General features: G+C 36.8%; 1 protein-coding gene across 1 annotated transcript; it reads right to left on the reverse strand.

Moving 5' to 3' along the window:
- Positions 1-1713: 1713 nt before the first annotated feature.
- Positions 1714-25897, reverse strand: LOC124542223 (igLON family member 5-like). Its single transcript, XM_047120170.1, has 10 exons — positions 25793-25897; positions 18726-18815; positions 16083-16210; positions 9838-10032; positions 8586-8727; positions 7450-7547; positions 6328-6449; positions 4954-5134; positions 3394-3561; positions 1714-2322 (listed from the first exon to the last, which is right to left on the reverse strand). Exons 1-10 carry the CDS (start codon positions 25854-25856, stop codon positions 2176-2178), a joined length of 1335 nt encoding a protein of 444 aa, XP_046976126.1. The 5' UTR covers positions 25857-25897; the 3' UTR covers positions 1714-2175.
- Between the last annotated feature and the right edge of the window lie 571 nt (positions 25898-26468).

Here is a 26468-nt window from a genome sequence, read left to right on the forward strand (position 1 = left end):
GGTAAAAGTGATCAATAAAGTATCTGACACTGTTCATAGTTATGCTGCGACCACACACTCGTGTGGTCACCATCATAATCCGAGCAGTTGTAAATTACCGGTTTTAAATTCGGTATTATTACAAAAGATATTTCAAAATTAATTTTCAATTTTTTACAATGTTAAAACATTGTTTAATATTATATACGGATATCATGCACATGAGAAGCATTTCAGTTTTTTACAATACTGACAGAGGAGATGGGATGGACATTGTTTAATAGTAGTAACGAATAAAAAGCACTGTTTAATAGTATGAAGTCAGTAATAAGAAGCATTGCTTCTTTCAGTTTTATAAAGACAGACTGGGAAGGGTTTTGAGTAATAGTATGTTGTGGTGGAAGAGAAGCATTGATTCTTTGGGTTTATTTATAGCGAAAGAATAAGGTATAATCATACATCTTTTGTAATAATACCGCTATTTAGCATAATTAAATTGTAAGTAAGATATATTATATATATTTTCGATGAATCGCTTATTCAATGTATATTTGTATTGTTCACAACGATTGCACAATTCGTAAGTACACTGTTTCTTGAAAATAGAAAATAACTTGAATAAATAATTATATGTGTTATAAATACAGACGCTGTCTAAACTCTTGAAGTCTGAATGGAGTCTGCGTACTACATCGGCTCATACCATGAATGTGAACCAAGACAACTTATTTTTTTATCTTTTATTTGGCAAATGAGTTTGTGTATCTGGGATCACTTATATGTAATCAGGGAGGCCGTGACAAAGAAATTCGGAGACCTAAAATAACCAGAAATTAACCAGAATCTGGGAAAACAGGAAAGTATATATATATGAATACCACCAAGACTCGTGCGAACTATGGTATCCTCAATATTTTTGTATGGCTCCAAATTATGGTCTTGAATGTAAAGTAAACTTGACTGTAATTTCAAATGTTGAAAAAGAGTAACTACTGAGTTTCTTGCCTTTCGGTGAATTGTCATTTCGAATCGGTGGTAGCCTCTGCTTGAATAAAGTATATTTTGATTGAGTTATTGTGCGGGGTTTGTATTGATTAAAAACTTCTTGAGTTTAGACATCGAAGTTTATATCGAATTATTTGGAACTGACGTCACTTCCTGATGGCATTTCGTAATTAATTTAATGTTATTAAGTCTATATTTTTATGAAGTGTACTGATTTTTTTGTATTGTAAAACGAAATTACATTGGCTCATTATGATCCAGATTACATGTTTACTGATACAATTAATAAATTATATTTGTATCGAGAAAAAACATAGTATGTGTGGAATGTTATTGTTGTATTATATATGTAATAAATAACATATATTATTGACAAATTTTAATGTAAAAAGTTTTTAATTCTGTCTGAAAAATTGCCAATATTATGTTCCGTTTAAAAAAAACTTTTTTTTTGTTACACTAACGACTAACCGTTTTACGATTATATTACTTAATAAACGTCCTAAGTCCCATATTGATTTCTATACATTAAATTTACAGCTAGACAGACCATTCTCGAATTAATAGTATTACTTATTTTTGAAATTGTTTGTAAAAAATTGGGACAATCCTTAAAATAAATGATTTTTTTGACTGATTTATGCCATATCACGTTCGTTGCGGCTTCATTTTTAACGTGCCTGCGGTACGGGGCCTTTTAGACCTCGTATGATATAATAATACCGTTACGGGTCTTATTAGACCCCGTAACGTTTAAGAAACTAAAAATCGATGTGATCGAATTATACTTCTTCAGTGCGGTACGTGGTCAAAGAGACCCCGTATTAACGTCATATAAATATGTTTATCACTTATCAAATATATGTTACGGCCTCAACATGACAGATAGATCTATATGTTTTTTAATCGCAGCGCAAGGGATACGAGGCGTATCAGACCTCGTTCCGCAACGAACGTGATATAAGACGGGCATTAAAAATGTGTATGAAATATCATGACAATGAGTATTTTTATGACAAAATCCTTTCAAAACTTACCACTGGCTATAACCTATATATTACAAATAAAAAATAAATATTATAAACAAAATTATTATCACAATAAACTTTGGTTATCATCGATCAAATGAAAATGATTGGTGTCAAAATTGGAACGTCAAAATTCGAAATGACAGCTGCGGTGAATCCCCGATCATCCGAGCAGGCGGGTATAAAAGGCGACGGCGGCGGCGAGCGTTGTCATTCGGTGGGCGACCGCGGACGAGAACATCGGCGACAGTTCGTCCGCGTGTACTGAGTGCGAACCGCCTAGTGTGTGGAACTGGAATATATCGCTGACCTGGAAAGAAAAAATACTATCTTAATACATAATATTCCTAAGTGCTTTTAGTACAAATATATCGTAGATGTAGGGAAACTTCCTGAGGAAACCTGCATATATGTAATCTACTACTCGAAATGGAACAAATTAATGGACAATATTCCGAACAGTCTCTTAATTGACAGGCTTTGACTTGTTTCTTTAAGTTTAACAGCTAACGTCACTGCACTATTGTGGAGCAAACTAATTATCAGTAATATAAGTTGTTTGTCCGTGATTTATTGATGATGGGAACAGACTCATTTTAAGCATGAAAAGTTCTAGGATGCAAGCAGTGCTGTCATGATCCTCCTATCTCCAAATAATACGTTTTTAATGCTTTTACGGCGAATTATCAATGGTTTAAGACGTTTGTATCAGCGAGATACGCGATAACGCTCAGATGTTTTAATACTCTGGGTGTTAAGATAGAATACCCCACTAAGATAGGAAAGTAAAAACTTAAGTATATACTATAGGTAGGACGAGCAAATAGGCTACATTATCGTACACGATTATCACGTTCACGTAAATCACCAATGCGCCACCAACCTTGGGAACTAAGATGTTGTCTTGTGCCTGTAGTTACACTGACTCACCCTTCAAACCGGAACACAGCAATACTGAGTACTGTTGTTTGGCGGTAGAATATCTGACGAGTGGGTGGTATCGAACCAAAGCCACGTTTTCGTATCATGCTGGAAAAACGTATTACGCGTTTCCAACACGTGATGGAAAGTGGAGGGATGTGTGGGACTCCCCGGAGCCCTAGACGTCTAGTGCGCCCAAGTACGCCGGGTTTAGCTACTTAAAAAACCTTTACCCTCTCCGTCTTTCGGCGGGCGCCACGGGATCGCCTACGCATGCTACTGTGACGGGTTGACGGCCCGCCTATTTTTACACACCAACACCTAAGGGGATTCCCGGGGTACTGGGACCAAGCCCCTCCCTCCCTCATCCCTGCGGCGCATATCCAGGTGTGCGTAGCGCTTTTTCCTCCTCCCCGATCGACCCAAAGCCCTCCCAGGTCTAAGAGTAGTCATGACTTACTTCATTCCAGCCATATCTATTCTTCGCTTGGACTATAGCCTCGTACACCGCGCCCGGCTCCAACCCCCTGAGCTCGTGAGTCACCCTGTGCGTCAGGGAGCCCGCCGGTTCAGGAGCGGGGATGACGACGTCGTGCCAGCGACCGGGTTGTTGAAATGATTCGTTTATCTGTGGAGAGAATAATGAAGTTATTCGTAGAATTATATTTATACATCTCCACCAACTGTATTTATACTCCAATCTTAGAGTGTCTGTTTGTATGATAAAAATAACCGCTTTTTGTGCTAAATTTTGGTATTATGTTAAAAACATTTTGCTCTTAATATAATACCAAAAATGTCGGTCTATTTGTTCCGGCTAATCTCTGGAATTTTAACAATTTTGATGGGAATTTTACTGGTTGTTCAACACTGGACTATTTTTCTGATCACACTACATAAATGAATTAAAGTTCCAAAAACTCGTTTTATTAACTAGCATACAATATTCATAGGTGAATCAATTGTAGAAAAAAAATCAGCACGAAAAAACTAGTAATTCCATCTATATTCAAAGAGAAACAATTGTCAATTTAAATAAAACACAAACTATTTTATGACATAATAATACAAACTATTTTTGAACACAACTATTTTAAGCACTAGATAGATATCTGATGTAATAAGTAGTAGCTTAGGTTACCGTAATACCGTCTAGAATCGACTTTTAAGCCCAAATATGGTTTTTTTTTGGTAAAATATCTAGTTATAAATTAATCAAACAAAAATGGATCAACGAAATCATTTGACGATGAATATAAGACACAAAAACAATCAGATTTTACGTTCTCTTAACGCACTGAAGTCAATTGGATATTGTGTCTGAATTAGAGAAATAAATTGTTATTTTGCTTTGGACGTGATCGATCCAAAACAATGGTTACTTTTGATTGCTTATTGCTGTTTTCTTTGATGTATCTTTTATCTACCCTTTGAGATTTCAATCTATTTCTATTTGATATTTTATTGTTATAATATGATACATTGATGAACTTTTGGCATTTGTTTTTTTGGCAATTTTGACATCGAACTGAGCCAAAAATGTTACACATAATCACACTAATAACGGGAAAAACCGATTTAATGAGGACGATAGAACACAAATCATAAATGTTGTAAAGAAAAGTAGGGGCGGCAGAAATTGAACAGCCTACTAGAGGCAGATTTGTAAATCCGCCACTGGATCTAAGCATACATAGGGACAGACAGCGAGTATGTGAAAATAATTGTTATCTATATTTTATCTAGTTTTATCTATATTTATTGACGACCTCCATGGTCGAGTGGTGTGTACACCGGTTTTCATGGGTCCACTCCGAGGTCCCGGGTTCGTCCGGCCGTGTAATCTACATCGACTCGGATCATTAGTTGTCTACGTCGTCTCGGGTCTGGGTGTTTGTACCGTCGTTACTTCTGATCTGCCACAACACAAGTGCTTCAGCTACTCACATTGGGATCAGAGTAATGTATGTGATGTTGTCTCATATTTATATTTATCAATACTGGGGTATTGGGTACATACCGCGAGCTGCCTGTAGAGGAGCCTCAGTTCATCAAGTGGTGGGTAGCTGTCTACGGAGAAGGATAACGTATATGACGTTCTGGATCTGGCTAGTGGGGGGGATGTGAAGCGAGCCGCTCCTGGTCTCCCGGAGACTTCCACGTGCTGACGAGCTCGACCGAGGCTGTTGTCAGCTACGCATCTGGAAGATAACGTGACGTTTCTTTTATTGCTTATTAAGATTCTAACACAAAATCTATTTTAGTATTGTAGTTCGATCAATGTTGGTACTCGGTGGTAGGGCTTTGTGCTAGCTCATCTGGGTAGACACCCACTCATCAGTTATTCTTCCGCCAAATAACAATGCTCAGTATTGTTGTGTTCCGGTTTGAAGGATGAGTGAGCCAGTGTAACTACAGGCACAAGGGACATAACACCTTAGTTCCCAAGGTTGGTGGCACATTGATGCTGTAAGAAATAGTTAATATTTCTTACAGCGTTATTGTCTATGGGTGATGGTGACCACTTACCATCAGGTGGCCTATATGCTCGTCCGCCAACCTATACCATAAAAAAAACTGAAAATTTGCAATGAAGAGGCATATTTCTAAATCGCGCCACCATTTTCCATCAGAAACTTCTAAAATTATCAGTGTTTCTCTACTATATTGTCCATGTATTATTTACAAAAACCTTCCTCTTGAATCTCTCTATCTAGTAAAGAAAACCGCATCAAAATCCGTTGCGTAATTTCAAAGATCTAAGCATACATAGGGACATACAGCGGTAAGCGACTTTGTTTTATACTGTGTAATGATTATTGCATATTAAGATTTTTTACTTTTTGTATATATTTATCGATGTTATGGTAATATACTTATTTAGAAGTGTTTTAGTTATATATATATATATATGTTAATATACTATGTTAAGGAGCCAGCTTCTTAGAAAGCAACCAGTTACAAGTAATATTTATTAGACCGACTACAGATACATTATCTTCTATCTTTAAAATCAAAATAAACTTTATTCAAGTAGGCCTTTACAAGCACTTATGAATCGTCATTTAACAATTAAGTGAAGCTACGACCAGTACTGAATGTAGAACCGGCACGAAACTCAGTAGTTACTCTTTCATCCAGAACCCTCTTTCCCATTGGCCACTTGGGCGAGTGTCCAGGGCCCCGCGATCATTAGGGGCCTCAGATTAAATAAACAACTATAATATAAATATGTGATTGTTAAAAATCTGTAACCTAATTAATCTATTCTAACAAAATAGTGTTCTGTTAAAGTCACAAAGGGTCAGGATCCTAATATGCCCAGGGCCCCTCAAAAGCTGGCCCTGCTACACAACAGTACATTCAAGGTTCCTCAAGGAACATATTAACTTACGTGAAGTTTCCGAAGTCTTCAGGCTGCACGTTGGCGATAAGCAAGGTGTGGTTGTTACCTCGTACCGACATCGTCACGCGCTCTGACGCTGACAGCGGGAACGAGTTCTGGTACCAGAGGACCTGGGAAAGGGAGCATTTTAATTTACTTGGTGGTAGAGCTGTGCTAGCCTGCTTGTTAGGTAGATAACACAGATGAGCTGAAATGGCCCAGTGGTTAGAACGCGTGCATCTTAACCAATGATTGCGGGTCCAAACCCAGGAAAGCACCGCTGATTCATGTGCTTAATTTGTCTTTATAATTCATCTCGTGCTCAGCGGTGAAGGAAAACAAATTTCACAGACAGACAAATTTCATAGAAATTCTGCCACATGTGTATTTCACCAACCCGCATTGGAACAGCGTGGTGGAATATGTTCCAAACCTTCTCCTCAAAGGGAGAGGAGGCCTTTAGCCCAGCAGTGGGAATTTACAGGCTGTTGTTGTAAACAACACTTTTGGTGTGTTCCAGTTTAAGTGAGTGAGCCAATGTAACTAGTACAAGGTTACGTTTCCCAAAAAAATGGTATATTAAAAGAACTGGGTACTCCTCAAACTCAAACTCAAATCCATTTATGCAATATGGAAGTATAACACTCACTTATTGATCAAATCATACTACCATCGGTTCGGAAAAGGAAACACCTAGACTGAGATGAACTGGAGAAAGAAACTCAGGGGGTTTTATTTGGTAACTTGAAATTTCGACATTAAGAATTTATTAACTAGCAACACTGAGCTGAGATGGAAAGAAAGAAAGAAAGATGGCCCAGTGGCATCTTAACCGATGATTTTGGGTTCAAACCCAGGCAAGCACCACTACATATATGTGCTTAAATTGTGTTTATAATTCATCTCGTGCTCGGTTAAGGAAAACATCGCGAGGAAACCTGCATATGTCTACTTTCATCGATATTCTGCCACATGTGTATTCCATTAAACCGCATTGGAACAGCACGGTGGCATATGTTCCAAACCTTCTCCTCAATGGAAGAGGCGGGCTTAGCCCAGCCGTGGGTAATTGATAGGCTGTAACTTTACTACCCCGAGCCATAGTTCTTGATCGTATTATCAAACCCTTACCTCAGCTGGAGGGTCAGCCAGGACGGTGCAAAGCAGTTCCGCACGGTAGCCTTCCCCTGTGTGAACCCAGGACCTTTCCACTGTGATCTCTGGAGGATCTAGAATAAGAGAATTGAACAAAGCGTCAATTAATATAAATTTGGAACACCAGTCTACTCATCTATTCACAGTTAAATTGCTGAACCGATTTTGATGAAATTTAGTATGGCATAGGAAAGCGCATAGGGTATTTCTTTATTTGAAACAGCCTAAAAAGTCATTAGTATTGTAATAATCAGCACAAAAAAGCTCTTTGACGATTCTTTTAAATTTAACAATTGAATATTTTTTGGGATGTTGTTGTATAACCCCACAACCACTACAACAACTACCACGGTGGTATCTTCACTTAATTGTAAAATGACGATTCAAGATTGTAAAAGCCTACTTGAATAAAGTTCATTTTGATTTTGTCAAAAGACTTGCTAACTCTGTGTAATCGGGTAATTGGAGTAACAAGTTCACGCCTGTTTCTAGTATTAATCAACATCAAAAAATTTAGTCAAAATATATTTTATTCAAGTAGGCTTTTACAAGGACTTTTGAATCGTCAATTATGTACATAATATATCCTGCCTGCAAGGCAAGTATTGGCTCCACGCTTTTAAATCGTCTGTATAATCTTGTATTGATTTTTAACAAATGATTTGAATTCATGAAACGGCAAAGCTAAAAATGTCTGCGGATTTTTATTATTATATTATAGTATTTTACTTTAGTTGCATGGTAGGGCTTTGTGCAAGCCCGTCTGGGTAACCACCCACTCATCAGTTATTCTACCGCTAAACAGTACTCAGAATCGTTGTGTTGCGGTTTGAAGGGTGAGTGAGCCAGTGTAACTACAGGCATAAGGGACATAACATCTTAGTCCCCAAGGTTGGTGGCGCATTGACGATGTAAGGAATAGTTAATATTTCTTACAGCGTCATTGTCTATGGGTGATGGTGACTTAGCATCATGGGCCATATGCTCGACAACCTAGACCATAAAACAAAAATAAAAAAAAATAGTATGTACGTCAAAATTTCTGGTAATTTTTGACGCCTGTCATTATTATCATTTCTTGAACGTTCGTTTTGATAAATTCCTCTACTTACAGAGCACTTGGAGCTGAAATTCCGTGACGATTGGCGGCCCAACGCCGTTGTCCACGGTACACGCGTACTTCCCGCTGTGCTGGCGCTCCAACCTGGAGAGCTGGAGTTGGGCCCCTTCACCCAAACGAGTGCTGGTCTCATTCTAGAAAATACAATTATACCATTTTATATTATTTAGTAGAGATTTAGGAACCCAGTAAAAGTTGATTTTGTAATTTCTAGTACAATGGCCGAAAAATATCAAATTAAAAATTCCATATTTAAATAGCGCGCGAAAACGCTACTTGGATAAAATGGCGCAATGGTCGGTGACGTCCCTTGCTTGTATCATAATCTGTGGTACATATATTTAGTAAGCAAGCTTAACAAGCAAGTGACTTCATTATAAATGCGGCCAATCAAAAGTGTGTCACGTGGCAAACGTTTAAAGAAATGCATTTTTTTATGGATTTTTGATTAGATTAACTATTATTTTCAACTTTCGTTAATATATAACCATTTTTAAATTAATATACACTGATTACAATAATTGACACTTTATTTTTCGCATTGTCAAATAGCCTATTGTAAATTTAAACATTGTCTTAAAATATTAATTTATTTGGTGAAATAAATTTAACTCGAAATGAGCTCTCTGTATTATTTTTCCCTAACCTCTAATAATGACACTGAGGTCCATAGATATACAATAATATTGCACAATATGGTTGATACAGTACAATATTATTAGCAGTGTAGGGATAATATAAAAAAAAAAATGCCTAATGATTGAACAGAAGTTTGAGCCAGCTTAAATTTTAATGCGCAATCTTTATTGTTTGTACTGTGTGTTAGTAATGCTCAATAAATAAATAAATCAATATGAGACAACATCACATACATTACTCTGATCCCAATGTGAGTAGCTAAAGCACTTGTGTTATGGAAATCAGAAGTAACGACGGCACAAACACCCAGACCTGAGACGACGTAGACAACTAATGATAATCTATATCGACTCGGCCGGACGAACCCGGGACCTCGGAGTGGCGTACCCTTGAAAACCAGTACACACTCGACCACGGAGGTCGTCAATACTTTTCAGTTCACTGTTTTGGTGGTTGTATGCATAACCTCGTCGTCAGACATCTTTCTTGAAAATATTGTCGTGAATTGCTTGTCAATTTTATTGATGTTTAACATTTGGATTCAGAGAGGGTATTTTAAAAAAATACTGTTCAAAATGTTTGTAGTGTGACCTAACCTAACTTACCAATTTATGCCATGTCACCGACGGCACTGGGTTCCCTGATGCCCGGCATTCCAGCACCGCTGCTCCTCCTCGCCTGGCAGCCGCGTGCCTGGATTCTGGCGAGGCTCGGACGCTTGGTGGTACCAATACTTCCACTGTATGCACTTGGTCACGTGCTACACGGTCGGATATTTGGCAGACATAATCGCCGGCATCCTGTTGGTAAAATATATGGTTACTGGTAACTAAACTTCATGTTAAATCAAGAGATTTCCATTTAATTGTAAACTGCAAGTCAGCTAAAACAGCCTGTAAATTCCCACTGCTGGGCTAAAGGCCTTCCCTCCCTTTGACGAGAAGGTTTGCAACATATTCCACCACGCTGTTCCAATGCGGGTTAGTGGAATACACATTTGGCAGAATTTCTATGAAATTTGTCACATGCAGGTTTCCTCACGATGTTTTCTTTCCGCCGAGCACGAAATGAATTATAAACACACATTAAGCACATACATAGTGGTGCTTGCCTGGGTTTGAACCCGAAATCATCGGTATTGTAACGCGTGCATCTTAACCGATGATTGCGGGTTCAAAACCAGGCAAGCACCGCTGATTCATGTGCTTAATTTGTCTTTATAATTCATCTCGTGCTCAGCGGTGAAGGAAAACATCGTGAGGAAACCTGCATGGGACAAATTTCAGAGAAATTCTGCCTCATGTGTATTCCACCAACCCGCGTGGTGGAATGTGTTCCAAACCCCTTTCCCTAATGAAAGAGGAGGCCTTATCCCAGCGGTGAGAAATTTACAGGCTGTTACTTTACTTTTTTACTTTACAAGATCAAACCCCATATTAAGGAATTACTAAATAAACCTCTTTTAGCTTAGATTACAATCGAACATGACAACCACAGCCTTAGATGAGTATCTAACTTGCGACTTTTAAATCGTAATGTAAGCGTCTCAATAATTTCGATGCGGGAAGCACACAGTTGCACACAAACGGAACGCTGTCAGCGTGATTCCTAATAGACGCTGACTCAGATCTCGCTGTATTGAACTTTTGAGATCATGCTGTGCTGGCTGATGGCTTTCTATTTTCACTGATCATTTTATAATCACTTATAATTTCGTATAAACTGACTGTATAAATGTCTTATGGATGATGTAATGAAAGGCAATTGAGTATAGTGTTATTTCAGTAGTTCGGGATGACCAAAATAATATTATCGTTTTACAATGATGCTTCAATCTCTCTATCTTTTTCTAGAATGCCCCACGCTATAGTCCAATTGTTTTATAATGACAGCTCAATCATATTTAAAATAAGAAATAGTGTTACATGCCAGTATTAAATGCTATGCCATATAAAATAATATTAATTACAGTTTTACAAATTATTGATCAATTAATTACAATAATAATTGTATATAATAAAGTAAATTGAATAGCTCCTGCTATATTAATAATATGCAATAATAATGTGATATAAATTATGATATAGAATCAAATGTCATAAAACCGTATTGAAGGCTAGGGTAACTCTCGTAACAATAGATATATGTATTGTAATATAATTTACAATATTTAATTGTAATTTACGATATTACAGTGCGATGTTAGAATGACAGAACATATAATAATGTATTAATTGACAGCGTAGCATATCGAATATCGACTTGTTTCTAGGTGCTATTATGGACAGTGATTTTTGCTTACATTAATGAAAGATAATGTAATTATTATTTATTCTACCGCCAAATAACAGTACTCAGTGTTGTTGTGTTCCGGTTTAAAGGGTGAGTGAGCCAGTGTAACTACAGGCACAAGAGACATAGCATCTTAGTTCCCAAGGTTGGTGGCGCATTGACGATGTAGGAAATAGTTAATACTTCTTACAGCGTCATTGTCTATGGATGATGGTGACCACTTACCATCATGTGGCTCGTATGCTCGTCCGCCAAAAGCAACTATGACTTACCTTATTTTATCCCCCAAAAATATATATATATAACGAGGAGTCAGGCATCAGCTCGTTATCAGTTCGTTACATGATGATATTCAAAATATAAGTCTACTCATTACAACTCATTACAAGTTACAAACCGCTATGTCTCTGCGTTTTAAATCTGTATTATCTTCAAAAATATTCATTTGAATTGCATGCTGTAAAGAGCAATATTAATTTATATCAAATGAATGAATGGGTTAAGAAAAGGTTCGTCACATTAAGATCTATTTTCGTGTACTCAGTGTGAGTGATAATCTGATTTACCGATCGAGAATGACATATTGCGTCGCAATGATACGATGTTTAGATTCAAAAGGCACTAAGAGTTTACGACTCGATAAAGGAATCAATTTGAAAACTGACGAAGGTACAGTGTAGTTAAGGTCCTTAATTAGATAAGGATTAAATATATTTTGCTTAATATCGAAAATAAACCAATTATTCATAAACACTAAAGGAAAAAAAATGGTTATTGTGGGTTATCCCTGAGAGATAGTCATATACCATCGCGGACTTTTTAAAGACCTTTTAAGGCGTACAATACTGTAGTACATTATTTTGATCTATCCCGTAGTTGAGCCAGTGTTTTTCAATGTAAGCTCATTTAACTACAGGACGAGATCTTCCCTTAAGTTTAAGCTTAAAATAACTGAGTTAAACTCTCGAATATTACGCGTAATCGAAATGAGAATGTCTTTTTATTAAAAATGTAATCTGAGTTGATTTCACATCTTCATTCAAAAGATCTTAAGATTCAATTAACTGATAAAACTTATTATTACTGAAATCATTTCCAAAATGCAATCGTTTGAAGACCATTCATTTTTATTCAAGACTAGCTGTGCCCACTTTGTACGCGTTTGAATTTAACTAAAAAATATTTATTGTAGCCAACAACAACAACAACAGCCTGTAAATTCCCACTGCTGGGCTAAAGGCCTCCTCTCCCTTGAGGAGAAGGTTTGGAACATATTCCACCACGCTGTTCCAATGCGGGTTGGTGGAATACACATGTGGCAGAACTTCTATGAAATTTGTCACATGCAGGTTTCCTCACGATGTTTTTTAAAGACAAATTAAGCACATGAATCAGCGGTGCTTGCCTGGGTTTGAACCCGCAATCATCGGTTAAGATGCACGCGTTCTAACCACTGGGCCAATTCGACTCTCTCTCTCGATTGTAGCCAAAGTTAATCCTTATTACATCAGCTATCTGCCAGTGAAAGTCCCGTCAAAATCGGTCCAGCCGTTTGTGATTAGCCGGAACAAACGACAGACTAAAATTGTATAAAATGTTACTTTGGTATATGTACCGTGTATACATATGCATTGAGTAAAAAGGGCTGTTTCAATATTACAAACAGACACTCCAATTTTATTATATGTGTAGACTAGCAAACCGCCCCGGCTTCGCTCATTTTAGGGAGTAATGTGTTAAGCAAAATAGTAGCATATGTCCTTTCTTGGACTTATTATATATTTAGTTGCATATGGGCCACCTAATGGTAAGTGGTCACCATCACCCATAGACAATGACGCTGTAAGAAATATTAACAATTCCTTACATCGTCAATGCGCCACCAACCTTGGGAACTAAGATGCTATGTCCCTTGTGCCTGTCGCTCATTCACCCTTCAAACCGGAACACAACAATACTGAGTACTGTTATTTGGCGGTAGAATATCTGATGCGTGGGTGGTACCCAGACAGGCTTGCACAAAGCCCTACCAACAAAAGTAAGTAGTAGCTCTAATCTTTAATTTCAGTTCAGTCAGTCAATTTAAACTTTCATCAGTGGCGGATTTACCAATAGGCTAAGTAGGCTGGAGCCTAGGGCGGCAGATTCAGAGGGGCGGCAAATTTAGCCCAAAGTTGTTATTATCTTAGAGAAATTAAAAAACAACTACATCCTTATACTCGTCACTACATAGCGGGTTGGAAAAATAATCTAGTAACTAACAGAAATATCACCTAGTTTATAATCATACTAATAACGGGAAAAACCGATGTAATGAGGACGATAGAACACAAATCATCAATTTTCATTTGCAGAATAAATTCTGATTGTGAACTAAACAAACGTATCGAGTTTTAAAAGTCAGTAGGGCGGCAAAAATCGAGTAGCGTACTATCGGCAAATTTGTAAATCCGCCACCGACTTTCATCCCCTATTTTATCATTTTTTGTTATATTCAAACGCGTACAAGGTCGCGGGCCTAGCTAGTTAATAAATCAGTTAAATATCGGTTGACGGCGGTTAGCATGTCATTGCCAGCGTCTGCGTTTATTACAGCTCATTACGTTACATTGCCAGTCGTAAAAATACAAAACAAAAACTGCTAAGGTAATATATGATAATTGCATTATAAAAAAGGCACTCTCGTTATTTTTTACGATGGCAACATTTATGTAATATAGGGGTTAGAATGACGAATATTTTATCTGAACGATTTCGAGTAATAAGCGAATTTTTTGTTTTATTTTGATACTAGCAACCCCGGCTTTGTTGATACAATGCTGATACTAAATATACTACAGACTCTGGAGTCAATACCTGTTGACTTCCAAGCAGGATATATAAATTTAAATAATTGTATTAACTAACATGACTTTTAATTTTTTAAATATTGAAAAAGAGTAACTACTGAGTTTCCTGGCGGTTCTTATCGGCCGAATCTATTTTCCGAACCGGTGGTAGCTTCACTTAATTGTAAAATGACGATACAAAAGTGCTCGTAAAAGCCTACTTGAATAAAGTTTATTTTGATTTTGATTTTTCTTGTTTCTTTACTGTTATTGACCATGTATTACATACAAAAACCTTCCTCTCGAATCACTCTATCTATTAAAAAAACCGCATCAAAATCCGTTGCGTGATTTCAAAGATCTAAGCATACATAGGGACAGACAGCGGTAAGCGACTTTGTTTTGTAATATGTAATGTGTTGGAGTAATTAAAAAAACGCCGGTTTCCCTTTTAAAAACAAGAAAGTTTACGTATATCGAGTCCATTATTTTTTGAGCCGAGATGGTCCCAGTGGTTAGAACGCATGCATCTTAACCGATGATCGCGGGTTCAAACCCAGGCAAGCACCACTGAATATTTATGTGCTTAATTTGAAAACATCGTGAAGAAACTTTCATGTGTTTAATTTTATAGAAATTCTGCCACATGTGTATTTTACCGAGCCGTATTGGAACAGCGTGGTGGAATATGATCCGAACTTTCTCAAAGGGAGAGGATACCTTAGCCCAGCAGTGGGAAATTTACAGGCTGTTACTTTACATTTTTAACTGTTATATATTATAATAAAATTGGTGTCTGTTGTAATATTAAATAATCGTGTCTTACTAAATGCAATATGCATATGAATACATGGTACATGTAACAAAAGAACATTTTTACAATTATTTGTCTGTTATGTGTTCCGGCTAATCTCTAGAACGACTGGACCTTTTTTGATGAGCCTTCCATTAGCAAATAGCTGATGTAATAACGAGTAATATTGCTTCCATAAAAGACTTAATATCAGAAAAGCTTTCTAATACTTTAATGCGTACTTATGTTAAATTCAATGGCGTCGCATGTGATATCACGGAGTATTGCTATATATAATCAATAAGAACATATGCCTTTATCAAAGTGAGACGCATATTGTTTCTCTCTCTTTCTACATCATATCTTCCTTTTCTTTCGTGTAACGTAGTAAGCTATAATCTTTAACATCTTAAGGAAATATGAATCTTTAATTTAATTTTACCTCACCGCGTATGAAACTCAATGGAGCGGGATTAAAGATGATCAAAGATGTTGTAGATTAAAATATATACATATAATAAAATTGGAGTGTCTGTTTGTAATATAAAAGCAGCCCTTTTTACTCAATGCATATGTATACACGGTACATATACCAAAGCAACATGTTTTACAATTTTTGTCTATCTGTTTGTTTCAGCTAATCTCTGGATCGGCTGGACCGATTTTGATGGGAATTTCACTGGCAGATATTTGATGTAATAAGGAGGAACTTAGGCTACAATAATTTTTTTTGTTAAATCAATCATCGCATTGGCGATGTGAATGTTTCTTACAGCGCCATTGTCTATGAGCGGTGGTGACCACTTACCATCAAGTCGCCCATATGCTCGTCCGCCAAGCAAGAGCAAGAAAAAAATAATCTCAATACAAAAAAAAAATGTTCAGAATTCTGCGCGTGTCAACGCCATATTGTATCATAATATAAGTTGCATCTTACCTGTGGACCGACGTCTGTGATTTGAAGGTTATATCCATCCACCAGGCGAAACCTTTCGTCTCTGGTCACCATGAGGCTCGCAGCGGTCAGAACTGCTGGACCTCGCCTCCATAGCAGCACTAGAGACCCTAGAACGGCCAAAGAATAATACTTTAGTATCAATGAATTGGACGACCTCCATGGTCGAGTGGTGTGTACACCGGTTTTCATTAGTACGCCACTCTGAGGTCCCGGGTTCGATTCCCGGCCGAGTCAATGTAGATTACCATTAGTTTTCTATGTTGGCTTGGGTCTGGGTGTTTGTGGTACCGTCGTTACTTCTGACTTCCATAAGAAGTGCTTCAGCTACTTACATTGGGATGAGAGTGATGTATGTGATGTTGTCTCATATATATATCCGTCTTACAATGAATACTCAATAAGATAAAAATCGTCTATAAATAGAACGCAGGGTCTTTATTTTTCATGAGTAGTATATTTTCTTCCAATTTAAAAATAATAAAAACTTGGATATTTGGATGTAGTTTTTCAAAAGTTCCTTCTCCCACCATTTCTCAAAAATCCATGACAATAATTTCAAACTTTAAGAAAAAGCTTATCAATTTTGGGTGTATTCTTGGTGGTAGGGCTTTGTGAAAGTCCGTCTGGGTAGGTACCACCCACTCACCACATATTATACCTCTAAACAACAGTACTCAGTATTGTTGTGTTCCGGGTTGAAGGGTGAGTGAGCCAGTGTAACTACAGGCACAAGGGACATAGCATATATTGTCTATGGGTGATGGTGACCACTTACCATCAAGTGGCCCATATGCTCGTCCGACAACCTATTACATAAAAAAATAGATAAAAATAATATTTGTAATGAGCTTTGTATTGTCTAAAGACAAAAAGCTGTGAACGTTATAAGACATTCTGTAGTATATTTAGTATCAGTACTGCACTCGAGCGAGGCCAGGGCGGGTAGCGAGGCGTAAACAATGATTACATTTATGTTTCATATATGTAATATGTAATAAATATGAGACAACATCACATACATTACTCTGATCCCAATGTGAGTAGCTAAAGCACTTGTGTTGTGGAAGATCAGAAGTAACGACGGCACAAACACCCAGACCCGAGACAACGTAGACAACTAATGGTAATCTACATCGACTCGGCCGAACGAACTCGGGACCTCAGAGTGGCGTACCCATGAAAACCGGTGTACACACCACTCGATCACGGAGGTGAATTTTATTTTGTAATAGTTATGCTTCAATTTAAATTCATATATTATTTTCGTTCCGGTTAAAATAAATAAAGCAAAACAAATATTTTTAACTATAAAACTAGTAACTATAAAATATATATTTTTTCTATTCAGATCGTTAAAGAAAAGACAATTTTAGTTATTATGGCAGTCTGATTAATACAACATTCAAAACTAAGTATTCGGCCATTTTCTTTTATCAAACATGGCGGCCCGTTGAACTGTCACGTCATAGAATTCCGCGGATTTGACGTCGAAATATCTCGACTGTGCGAATTATGCGGATGTGTGTTGTCGACTCGAAATCATTATTTTCTAACGATCTATAATCGTGGATAGGTTTTGTTGGGATTTTTGCACCTTAAATATATTATGCATTTAATATAGATCAATATGGCCCTTTACAGCGTGTAGTTTAAATGAATATTTTCTCAGATCATCAACCTCCTGCCCTTATCCCAATTTTATTTGGGGTCGGCGCAGCATGTCTCATCCTTCCATACTTCTCTGTCAGACGTCATCTCACAAGTAACATTCTTTCTAACCATATCGTCTTTCACACAATCCATCCATCGTTTCCTTGGTCGTCCTCTACCTCTATATCCATCCACCATGCTCAAGGCTTTCCTCACAATATGTTATACATTCCTCCGCATTACACGCCCATACCATGACAGCCGCCTTCCACATAACTTCTCGGCTCTCGGTGTCACTTTCAAACTTCCTCTTATGTACTCATTCCTTACACTTTCCATTCGCGTAACACACATTCCTCTCAGCATTCCCATCTCCGCAACATGCAATTGTTATTTTCGTAGATATCACTGATATAACACGCAGGCACATAGTGGTTTGTATTGTCTTATAAAAAAAACTGTGAACGTTGTAAAGAAGTAAAGTGTGGTATATTTAGTATCGACATTGCACCCGTGCCAAGCCGGGGCGGATCGCTAGTAAATAAATATACTTTACGTACACAAATTTACGTAGCACAATATTTCCGACTTAACACTGAGAATTATGAAATAATAATTTATAGAAAATTAAACCGACTTCAAAGTTATAAACAGCTAGTGAACTATAATCAAAAAATATATCTATGAAATTACAAGATCGATTTTAATGAAACTTACACTTTTTCTTATGTTGAAGTGTATCTAACTTAGATTGAAATCGATCATCTCAATACGATTTTTAGTTTTCAAGAAAATCGTGGACAAATATACACTTACGAAACTAATCACACGTGCTTGGAAGCCCAAATGAATCATAATACTCAAATATAATTCAATTCTAACAATGTAACATACATACATGACCTCCTTTTTCAGAAGTCGGTTTTGAAAGTCCAAATTAGCAGTATTGTTATATTGAAATGTATTACTTACCTAAATTCTGCACTTGACAAGGCAATAACAGGGTATCCCCGACCACCGTTCGAAAAGAATGCCCCCGGGATAGGAAACGAGGCCCATCGTCTGTAAATAAAGAAAGAAATTAAAAACACAGCCTTCATCTATACATATAATAAATGGATTTGTTTGTAATATTAAATTAAGCTGTTTTTACTTTGTGCATATGTATGTATATGTCATCGTAAAATTGTAAATACCCTTAGATTATAATCTATTTCGAGAGATTTGTCATATTATTTTTCTGTAGATTATAATCTATCGAATAAAATTTCATTTAAATTATAAAAACTCTAACCTTATCGAAATATTATGAACTATCGAAATTGTATGTTTATTGTAAGTTGTATAAGCGTTCACAATCTTTCGACAGTTTATAATCTCGCAAGATAGATGGTAATCTAACGATGTTTGTAATCTTAATGTGACATATATACGATACATTTACCAAATAACATTTTTTTTCTCTCTCTGTCTGTTTGACCCGGCTAATGTTTGTGGTAAATATGGTCGTATCGCTCATACACTATGGCATTGTAAGTAACATCAATCATTCCTTACATCTCCAATGCGTTACCAACTTGGGAAACTAGTCCCCTGTGCCTGGAGTTACACTGGCTCACAGATTCGATACAAGATTTTATAGATGAAAAATAGCGTGGAGTTAATACCTGTTGACTTCGAAGCAACATGAGTTTTGTATTTTTTAAATGTTGAAAAAGAGTAACTACTGAGTTTCTTGCCGGTTCTTCGCGTGGTAGCTTTACTTAATAGTTGTTAAATGACGATTCAAAAGTGCTTGTAAAAGCCTACTTGAATAAAGTTTATTTTGATTTTGATTTTGAAAACAGTACCCAAAAATTCTAAGTATTGTTGACTGGCAGTAGACCTGATGAGTGGGTAGTACCTATTAAGATGAGCTTGCATAAAGCCCTAACTCCAATAAAAATATATCAATGAATCAGTATACGCATGCGCACTCAAGATGGCGGCTGACACCATCACCGTGTACGCCTGAATCTAACTCCAAAAGCGCGGCAATATTTCAAATCAAAACGGTTTTTAATTAAAATTCCGCAGAATTTTTTAACTTTGCCGTTTCATAAATTCAAATAATATGTAAAATATACATTGCTAAAGAATGCCTACTATCCAGTACAAGACTATGTAGATAATAAAAAAGCGTGCAATTAATACTTGTTGACTTCCAAGCAGGATACATAATATACGTATATATTTAGCTATTATACGTATTTTGAGTCGATAATGGCCCAGTAGTTAGAACGCGTGCATCTTAACCGATGACTACGGGTTCGAACCCAGGCAAGCAACGCTGATTCATGTGCTTAATTTGTCTTTATAATTCATCTCGTACTCGGCGGTGAAGGAAAACATCATGAGGAAACCTGCATGTGATAAATTTCATAGAAATTCTGCCACATGTGTATTCCACCAACCCGCATTGGAACAGCGTGGTGGAATATGTTCCAAACCTTCTCCTCAAAGGGAGAGGAGGCCTTTAGCCCAACAGTGGGAATTTACAGGCTGTTGTTGTACGTATTTTGAAATGAAGAAGAGTAACTACTGAGTTTCTTGCCGGTTCTCGTTTGAATCTGCATTCCCAACCGGTGGTAGCTTCACTTAATTGTTAAATGACGATTCAAAAGTGCTTGTAAAAGCTTCGTATAAAGTTTACTTTGATTTAATTTGTTTTTACAAATTAGATTGAGTAGAGAAATTGATTAGACAAACAGACGGAGCCGGGGCGCTACCGGAAGTAGTAAATAACGAGAGAAACGGAAGAAGTGGTCGTTAAAAGCCTTCCGGGTGTGTATTGCTTTCAGACATGACTTTTAATTGGCTAATCTCATTTATTTCATGACTAGATTTGGTCCGCGATTTTGCCTGTGTTCAGACTTGGTACTCTGTTAATTTGGAAGTCTGTTCTAGGAAAAGGCCTAGACTGACTTGCTTATGGTCTAAATAAAAATTATGTTTGTATGGTTGATACTTTTAAGCGTCGCAACGGATTTTGATGCGGTTTTTATCAATAAACACGACGACCTCCGTGGTCGAGATTTGTGTACACCATTTTTCATGGGCACTTTTGAATCGTCAATTAACAATTAAGTGAAGCCAGAATATTATATTGAGAAGCAAAAGTTAATATTTTGATTTTAGGAGCTTTAGGAGTAGGCGCTTTTAGGTGTGTACACCGGTTTTCATGTGTCCGCTATACCGAGGTCCCGGGTTCGTCGCAGAGTTAATGTAGATTACCATTAGTTGTCTACGTCGTCTCGGGTCTGGGTGTTTGTGCCGTCGTTACTTCTGATCTTCCACAAGACAAGTGCTTTAGTTACTCACATTGGGATCAGAGTTATGTATGTGGTGTTGTCCAATATCAGTATAGTGGACAATATCTTGCTACAAATACTGGTCGTGTCTTAAATATGGTCGAAAATTACACAGTTGTCTTATAGAAAATAGATTCAATTTATTTTATATTAAAGTAAAGTAACAGCCTGTAAATTTCCCACTACTGGGATAAGGCCTCCTCTTCCATTAAGGAGAGGGTTTAGAACATATTCCACAACGCTGTTCCAATGCGGGTTGGTGGAATGCACATGTGGCAGAATTTTAATGAAATTAGACACATGCAGGTTTCCTCGCGATGTTTTCCTTCACCGAGCACGAGATGAATTATAAACACATATTAAGCATATATATATCGTGGTGCTTGGATGTGAACCCGCAATCATCGGTTAAGAAGCACGCGTTCTAACCACTGGGCCATCTCGGCTTTATATTAAAACTCGGATTAAATTCCAAACCGTTTGAGTTATCTCTCAGTTCTCAAACAAACTTGGAACGACGAAAGTTTTTTCCATGGAATCCATCGATTCATACGTCATTGTCAAATGCATTACGGATCTCGCTATGAAAAGGTTCCATTGTGGAACCAATTTTAAAATCTTTGGAACTTTTCAATAGCTATTGTCGAGTGACGAAGTTTCGCTCCGTACAGATGCGTGGTTTGGTCAATGTATATCAAAATAGATAGATATGGCCCAGTGGTTAGAACGCGTGCTTCTTAACCGATGATTTCGGGTTCAAAACCAAGCACCACTAAATCCTCATATGCTTAATTTGTGTTTATATTTCATTATAAACATAAAAACGTTAAAACGTAATTCATTATAAGATAAAGTCGTTAGTGGGAGGCACTCAACGTGACGGCGGAGTGGACAGTATTTGGACATTACAGGGTGGCTTTATATATAAGTCTGAAATAAAAGCAGCCTAAGTTACTGCTTACTACATCACCTATCTGCCAATGAAAGTCCCGTCAAAATCGGTCCAGCCGTTACAGAGATTAGTCTATAGACAAAAATTCAATGTATCGTGTATCGTGCATTCAGTAAAAAGCGATTATTTTAATATAACAAACAGACATTCCAATTTTATTATATGTAGAATCAAAATAAAATTTATTGAAGTGGGCTTTTACAAGCACTTTTGAATCGTCATTTAACAATTAAGTGAAGCTACCACCGGTTCGGAAAGTAGATTCTACCGAGAAACGACAAGAAACTCAGTAGTTACTTTTTTTCAACATTTAAAAATACAGTCATGTTAGTTAATTACAATTACAGATTGCTGTGCCTGCGACCTTGTACGTACGTACGTACGACCTCGTACTTGTTGTAATATAACAAAAAATATATATTATTGTAGCCTAAGTTACTCCCTATTATATTAGTTATCTGCCAGTGAAAGTTCCGTCAAAATCGGTCCAGCCGTTCCAGAGATTAGCCGGAACAAACAGACAGATAGACCGACAAAAATTGTACAAAATGTTATTTTGGCATATGTACCGTGTATACATACATATGCATTTTAATACTACAAACAGACACTCCAATTTTATTATATGTAGATAATATTGTTACAAAAAGTTACTTCTACAGATTTCAGTTACAATATTGTTTTATGTAGTTGTGTTTATTCTACAGCAAAAAAATAAATACAATCTGTAGAAACATCCAAAACGCTCTTTTCACAAACAGATAGGATGTAACCTATTCGTTTATAGCACATCCGGCCGCCATTCCGGTTTCATTCACCTAAGATGGCCGCCGGAAGCCGCCATTTTATTCCTTTGTAAATTGTTTAATCTACTGCGAACACAAAGCAAGTTTGCAAGCATTACTCGCGATATTAAAATTACAAACGGTTAAATTTATGATTTATTATTAATGGTATACTTTTTATCCCTTGCAGCACTGAAAATTGTTGTTTTTTTTTTGTTTTAAAAATAATTTATGGTTCGACAACTTAGATGTAGCATCGGCAAATTCAATGAAACCGATTACTGCCGATTTACAACCAATAGAAACAGCTCCCTATCGCGCCACTCGACGCTATTCGTCGCTATAGATTCCCGCGTCAGTTCGACCCGAGACAGCGAGTGCGTGTAAAGCGACGCGTCGGATTGACGAATATATTAGGTCGTGTGATATTACAAGTTACTGCGTTTGTGTAAAGATCATATTCACATAAGAAATAAATATTGATAATTTGGGATAGCGTGCTTAATTCGGATGTGATCGGTTTTACAAATATTACCGATGGTACATCTAAGTTAAAATCCGAGATGACCCAGTGGTTAGAACGCGTGCATCTTAACCGATGATTTCGGGTTCAAACCCAGGCAAGCACCGCTATGTATATGTGCTTAATATGTCTTTAAAATTCATCTCCTGCTCAGCGGTGAAGGAAAACATCGCGAGGAAACCTGCATGTGTCTAATTTCATCGAAATTCTGCCACGTGTGTATTCCACCAACCCGCATTGGAACAGCGTGGTGGAATATGTTCCAAACCCTCTCCTTAATGGAAGAGGAGGCCTTAGCCCAGCAGTGGGAAATTTACAGGCTGTTACTTTACTTTTACTTTACTTTACATCTAAGTTGTGTCGTACTATTATACGTAATATCGAATACGCAAGCTTCGACAAGTAACAGTCGCTTGCCTTATTAAAACATCGGTTTAGTTAGGTACTTAAAACTATGTAGGTAGGCCCTTATAAAAACTATGCTTACATACTTGCTCTTTACTATCAAAAGCAGATACATTTTCGTGGACCCCCATTTTTTATTCTCGCCTACTTAGACCCCCATCAAGTCTCCCGTTGACCCCTGGGGATCAAACTGCACCACTTTGGGAATCACTGTACTATATCAACATAGTCATGACATCAACAATCTATCATGAAAGCAGAAAGAGCTTGTGTGAGTGAGTATCGTAATTACAAGACGCGTTAGTGTGCGTGGGATGACTGATGTAAGAATTAATACAGCCAAAAAATATTATATTTTTAAATGTTTAGGCCTTTGTAAATTAAGCAGTTGTCTTAAAAGATTTCGTATATCACCCGTGTGATATTGACAAATTAAAAAAAAATCAAAATAAACTTTATTCAAGTGGGCTTTTACAAGCACTTTTGAATTGTCAATTAACAACTAAGTGAAGCTACCACCGGTTCGGAAAGTAGATTCTACCGAGAAGAACCGGCAAGAAACGCAATAGTTACTCATTTTCAACATTTAAAAAATACAAAGTCATATTAGTAAATACAATTATTTAAATTAATATATCCTGCGTGGAAGTCAACACATATTAATTTCTTTTTTCACACTTTTTTATGATCTACAAAGTCTTGTATCGATTTTGTAGATGACTGTAGACGCCTTTTTTACCAATGTATTTTTTATGAATTTATTTTATGTTTTTTTTTTTAATTTTAGACTAATAAATAGCAATGCCCCAAATTATTTAAATAAATATTAGTTCACTTTAATTCCTTGTACATACATTTATATTTTAATAATATATTTAATAATCTCATATTTTGTTAGTGTATCCGATTTCATAAAAGTGTAATCGATTTTTAAACGTCATTGGTATGGCTGTATAAAATAATACAAAAAAAAAAACAAAAGAGAGTCGTTTATAGAATCAAAATTGGAGATTTTCGTTAATTTGATTGTTAACTTCAAAATTATATGTTAAAAAATAAAACATATAATAAGTAAATATTCTCTCTACTGTTGTAGTCATTAATACATATCGCCCGGGGTGTATGTACAAAATCCAATCATAGAATACAAGTGGGCCTGTGGTATCAGCCTATAGTAATTAAAACTTGAATATTGGAGCTTTCCTCCTCGATTCAGGGAGCTCCATCAGAGTTATAATTAAAATTTGAAGTATATCTATCCCTTTCTTACGATAGTCAACACATTATACAACAAAGTAGCTTTCTGTCTCTCTCTATATTAACAAGAACAGCCTGTAAATTTCCCATTGCTGGGCTACATTCTCTCCCTTTGGAGCATATTCTACAACGCTGTTCCAATGCGGATTTGTGGAATGCACATCTGGCAGAATTTCAATCAAATGAAATCAAATCAAATCAAAATAAACTTTATTCAAGTAGGCATGTACAAGCACTTTTGAATCGTCATTTAACAATTAAGTGAAGCTACCACCGGTTCGGAAAGTTGATTCGGCCGAGAAGAACCGGCAAGAAACTCGGTAGTTACTCTTTTTCTACATTTAAAAATACAAAGTCATGGTCTGTTTCTCCAGGCTTTTTAAACTCGGTTCCAGTGAAATTTTACGCATTGGAACCGTTTTTATGAAAGCACTTTCCTGGTGACCGTGAACTGACTTTTCATTTAGGATTGTCTCCAGATGTAACTCCTTAGTCAACAGCATATATAAGAAAATTTGTTAGCAATTTTAGTTCGTGGTAGGGCTTTGTGCAGGCTCGTCTGGGTACCACATTAAGAGATATTCTACCGCCAAACAACAGTGCTTAGTATTCTTGTGTTCCGGTTTGAAGAGTGAGTCAGTGTAACTACAGGCACAAGGGACATAATATCTTAGTTCCTAATATTGGTGCATGGGTGATGTGCAGTGCTTTGTCTATGGTGGTGACCACATTCTCGTCTTACAATCTAGTATTAATTGGGTACTTACTTCTGTTGCTTTGAGCGAATACAGCCACGAGGGCCGTGGCGAGGATCAGCCAGCTCGGCTCCATGTCTCAGCCTCTGGACCTCCCCGTCACACCATGCCTCATCTGTGGAGAACGATTGATAGTTTTCAAATCAAATCAAAATACAAGTATTAGTATTAATTTTTTTTGTAGTAATTCGGTTGGGACGACACGGATAAACCCAATGAAAATTATTTTGTGATATTAATGTTTACGCATGCGGTGTGTGTAACTTTCAACTCCTCCAAATATGCCATTTTATTTGTTTCTTCTTGTGCTCATTGCCAAGTCACTATAATTATTACATAAAGGAAACTATTGATACAATTACTAAATGTTCATTTCTAACTTTATAATAATTTGAATAGGACTTGGCTATTATGAGATCTCAAAACTTTTTACGATGGAAAGACTGCAGCGAGAGGTTTGGCATTTTTTACGTTCAATGTTTTTGGTGGGATCTTATTTATTTTTTTGTCAGTGTATTTCTTTTTTTTTTAAGGTGACCTCATAATTTCTTGGACTTCAGCTACTGCTTTGCTTAGAACTCATTCTCTATCTCTTTTGTTTCTTCTCTGAGGCTTTGTTACTTCTAACGTAGACAAGTCTGGGCGATATATGCTTCGGAGTCGATTAAATACAGCCATTGCTGTCTCC

This window comes from Vanessa cardui, chromosome 30 (genome assembly GCF_905220365.1).
Source record: "Vanessa cardui chromosome 30, ilVanCard2.1, whole genome shotgun sequence".
Lineage (NCBI taxonomy): Eukaryota > Metazoa > Arthropoda > Insecta > Lepidoptera > Nymphalidae > Vanessa > Vanessa cardui.

What these genes read in the sequence shown, in the direction of transcription:
- LOC124542223 (XM_047120170.1), bottom strand. Translation starts at nt 25,856, where the DNA reads ATGGAGCCGAGCTGGCTGATCCTCGCCACGGCCCTCGTGGCTGTATTC. An exon ending in TCACAGACGTCGGTCCACAG is followed by an intron (nt 10,033 to 16,082) that starts GTAAGATGCAAC and finishes TTTTACCAACAG; the next exon opens with GATGCCGGCGATTATGTCTG. An exon ending in TCCTCTACAGGCAGCTCGCG is followed by an intron (nt 3,562 to 4,953) that starts GTATGTACCCAA and finishes TTCTCTCCACAG; the next exon opens with ATAAACGAATCATTTCAACA.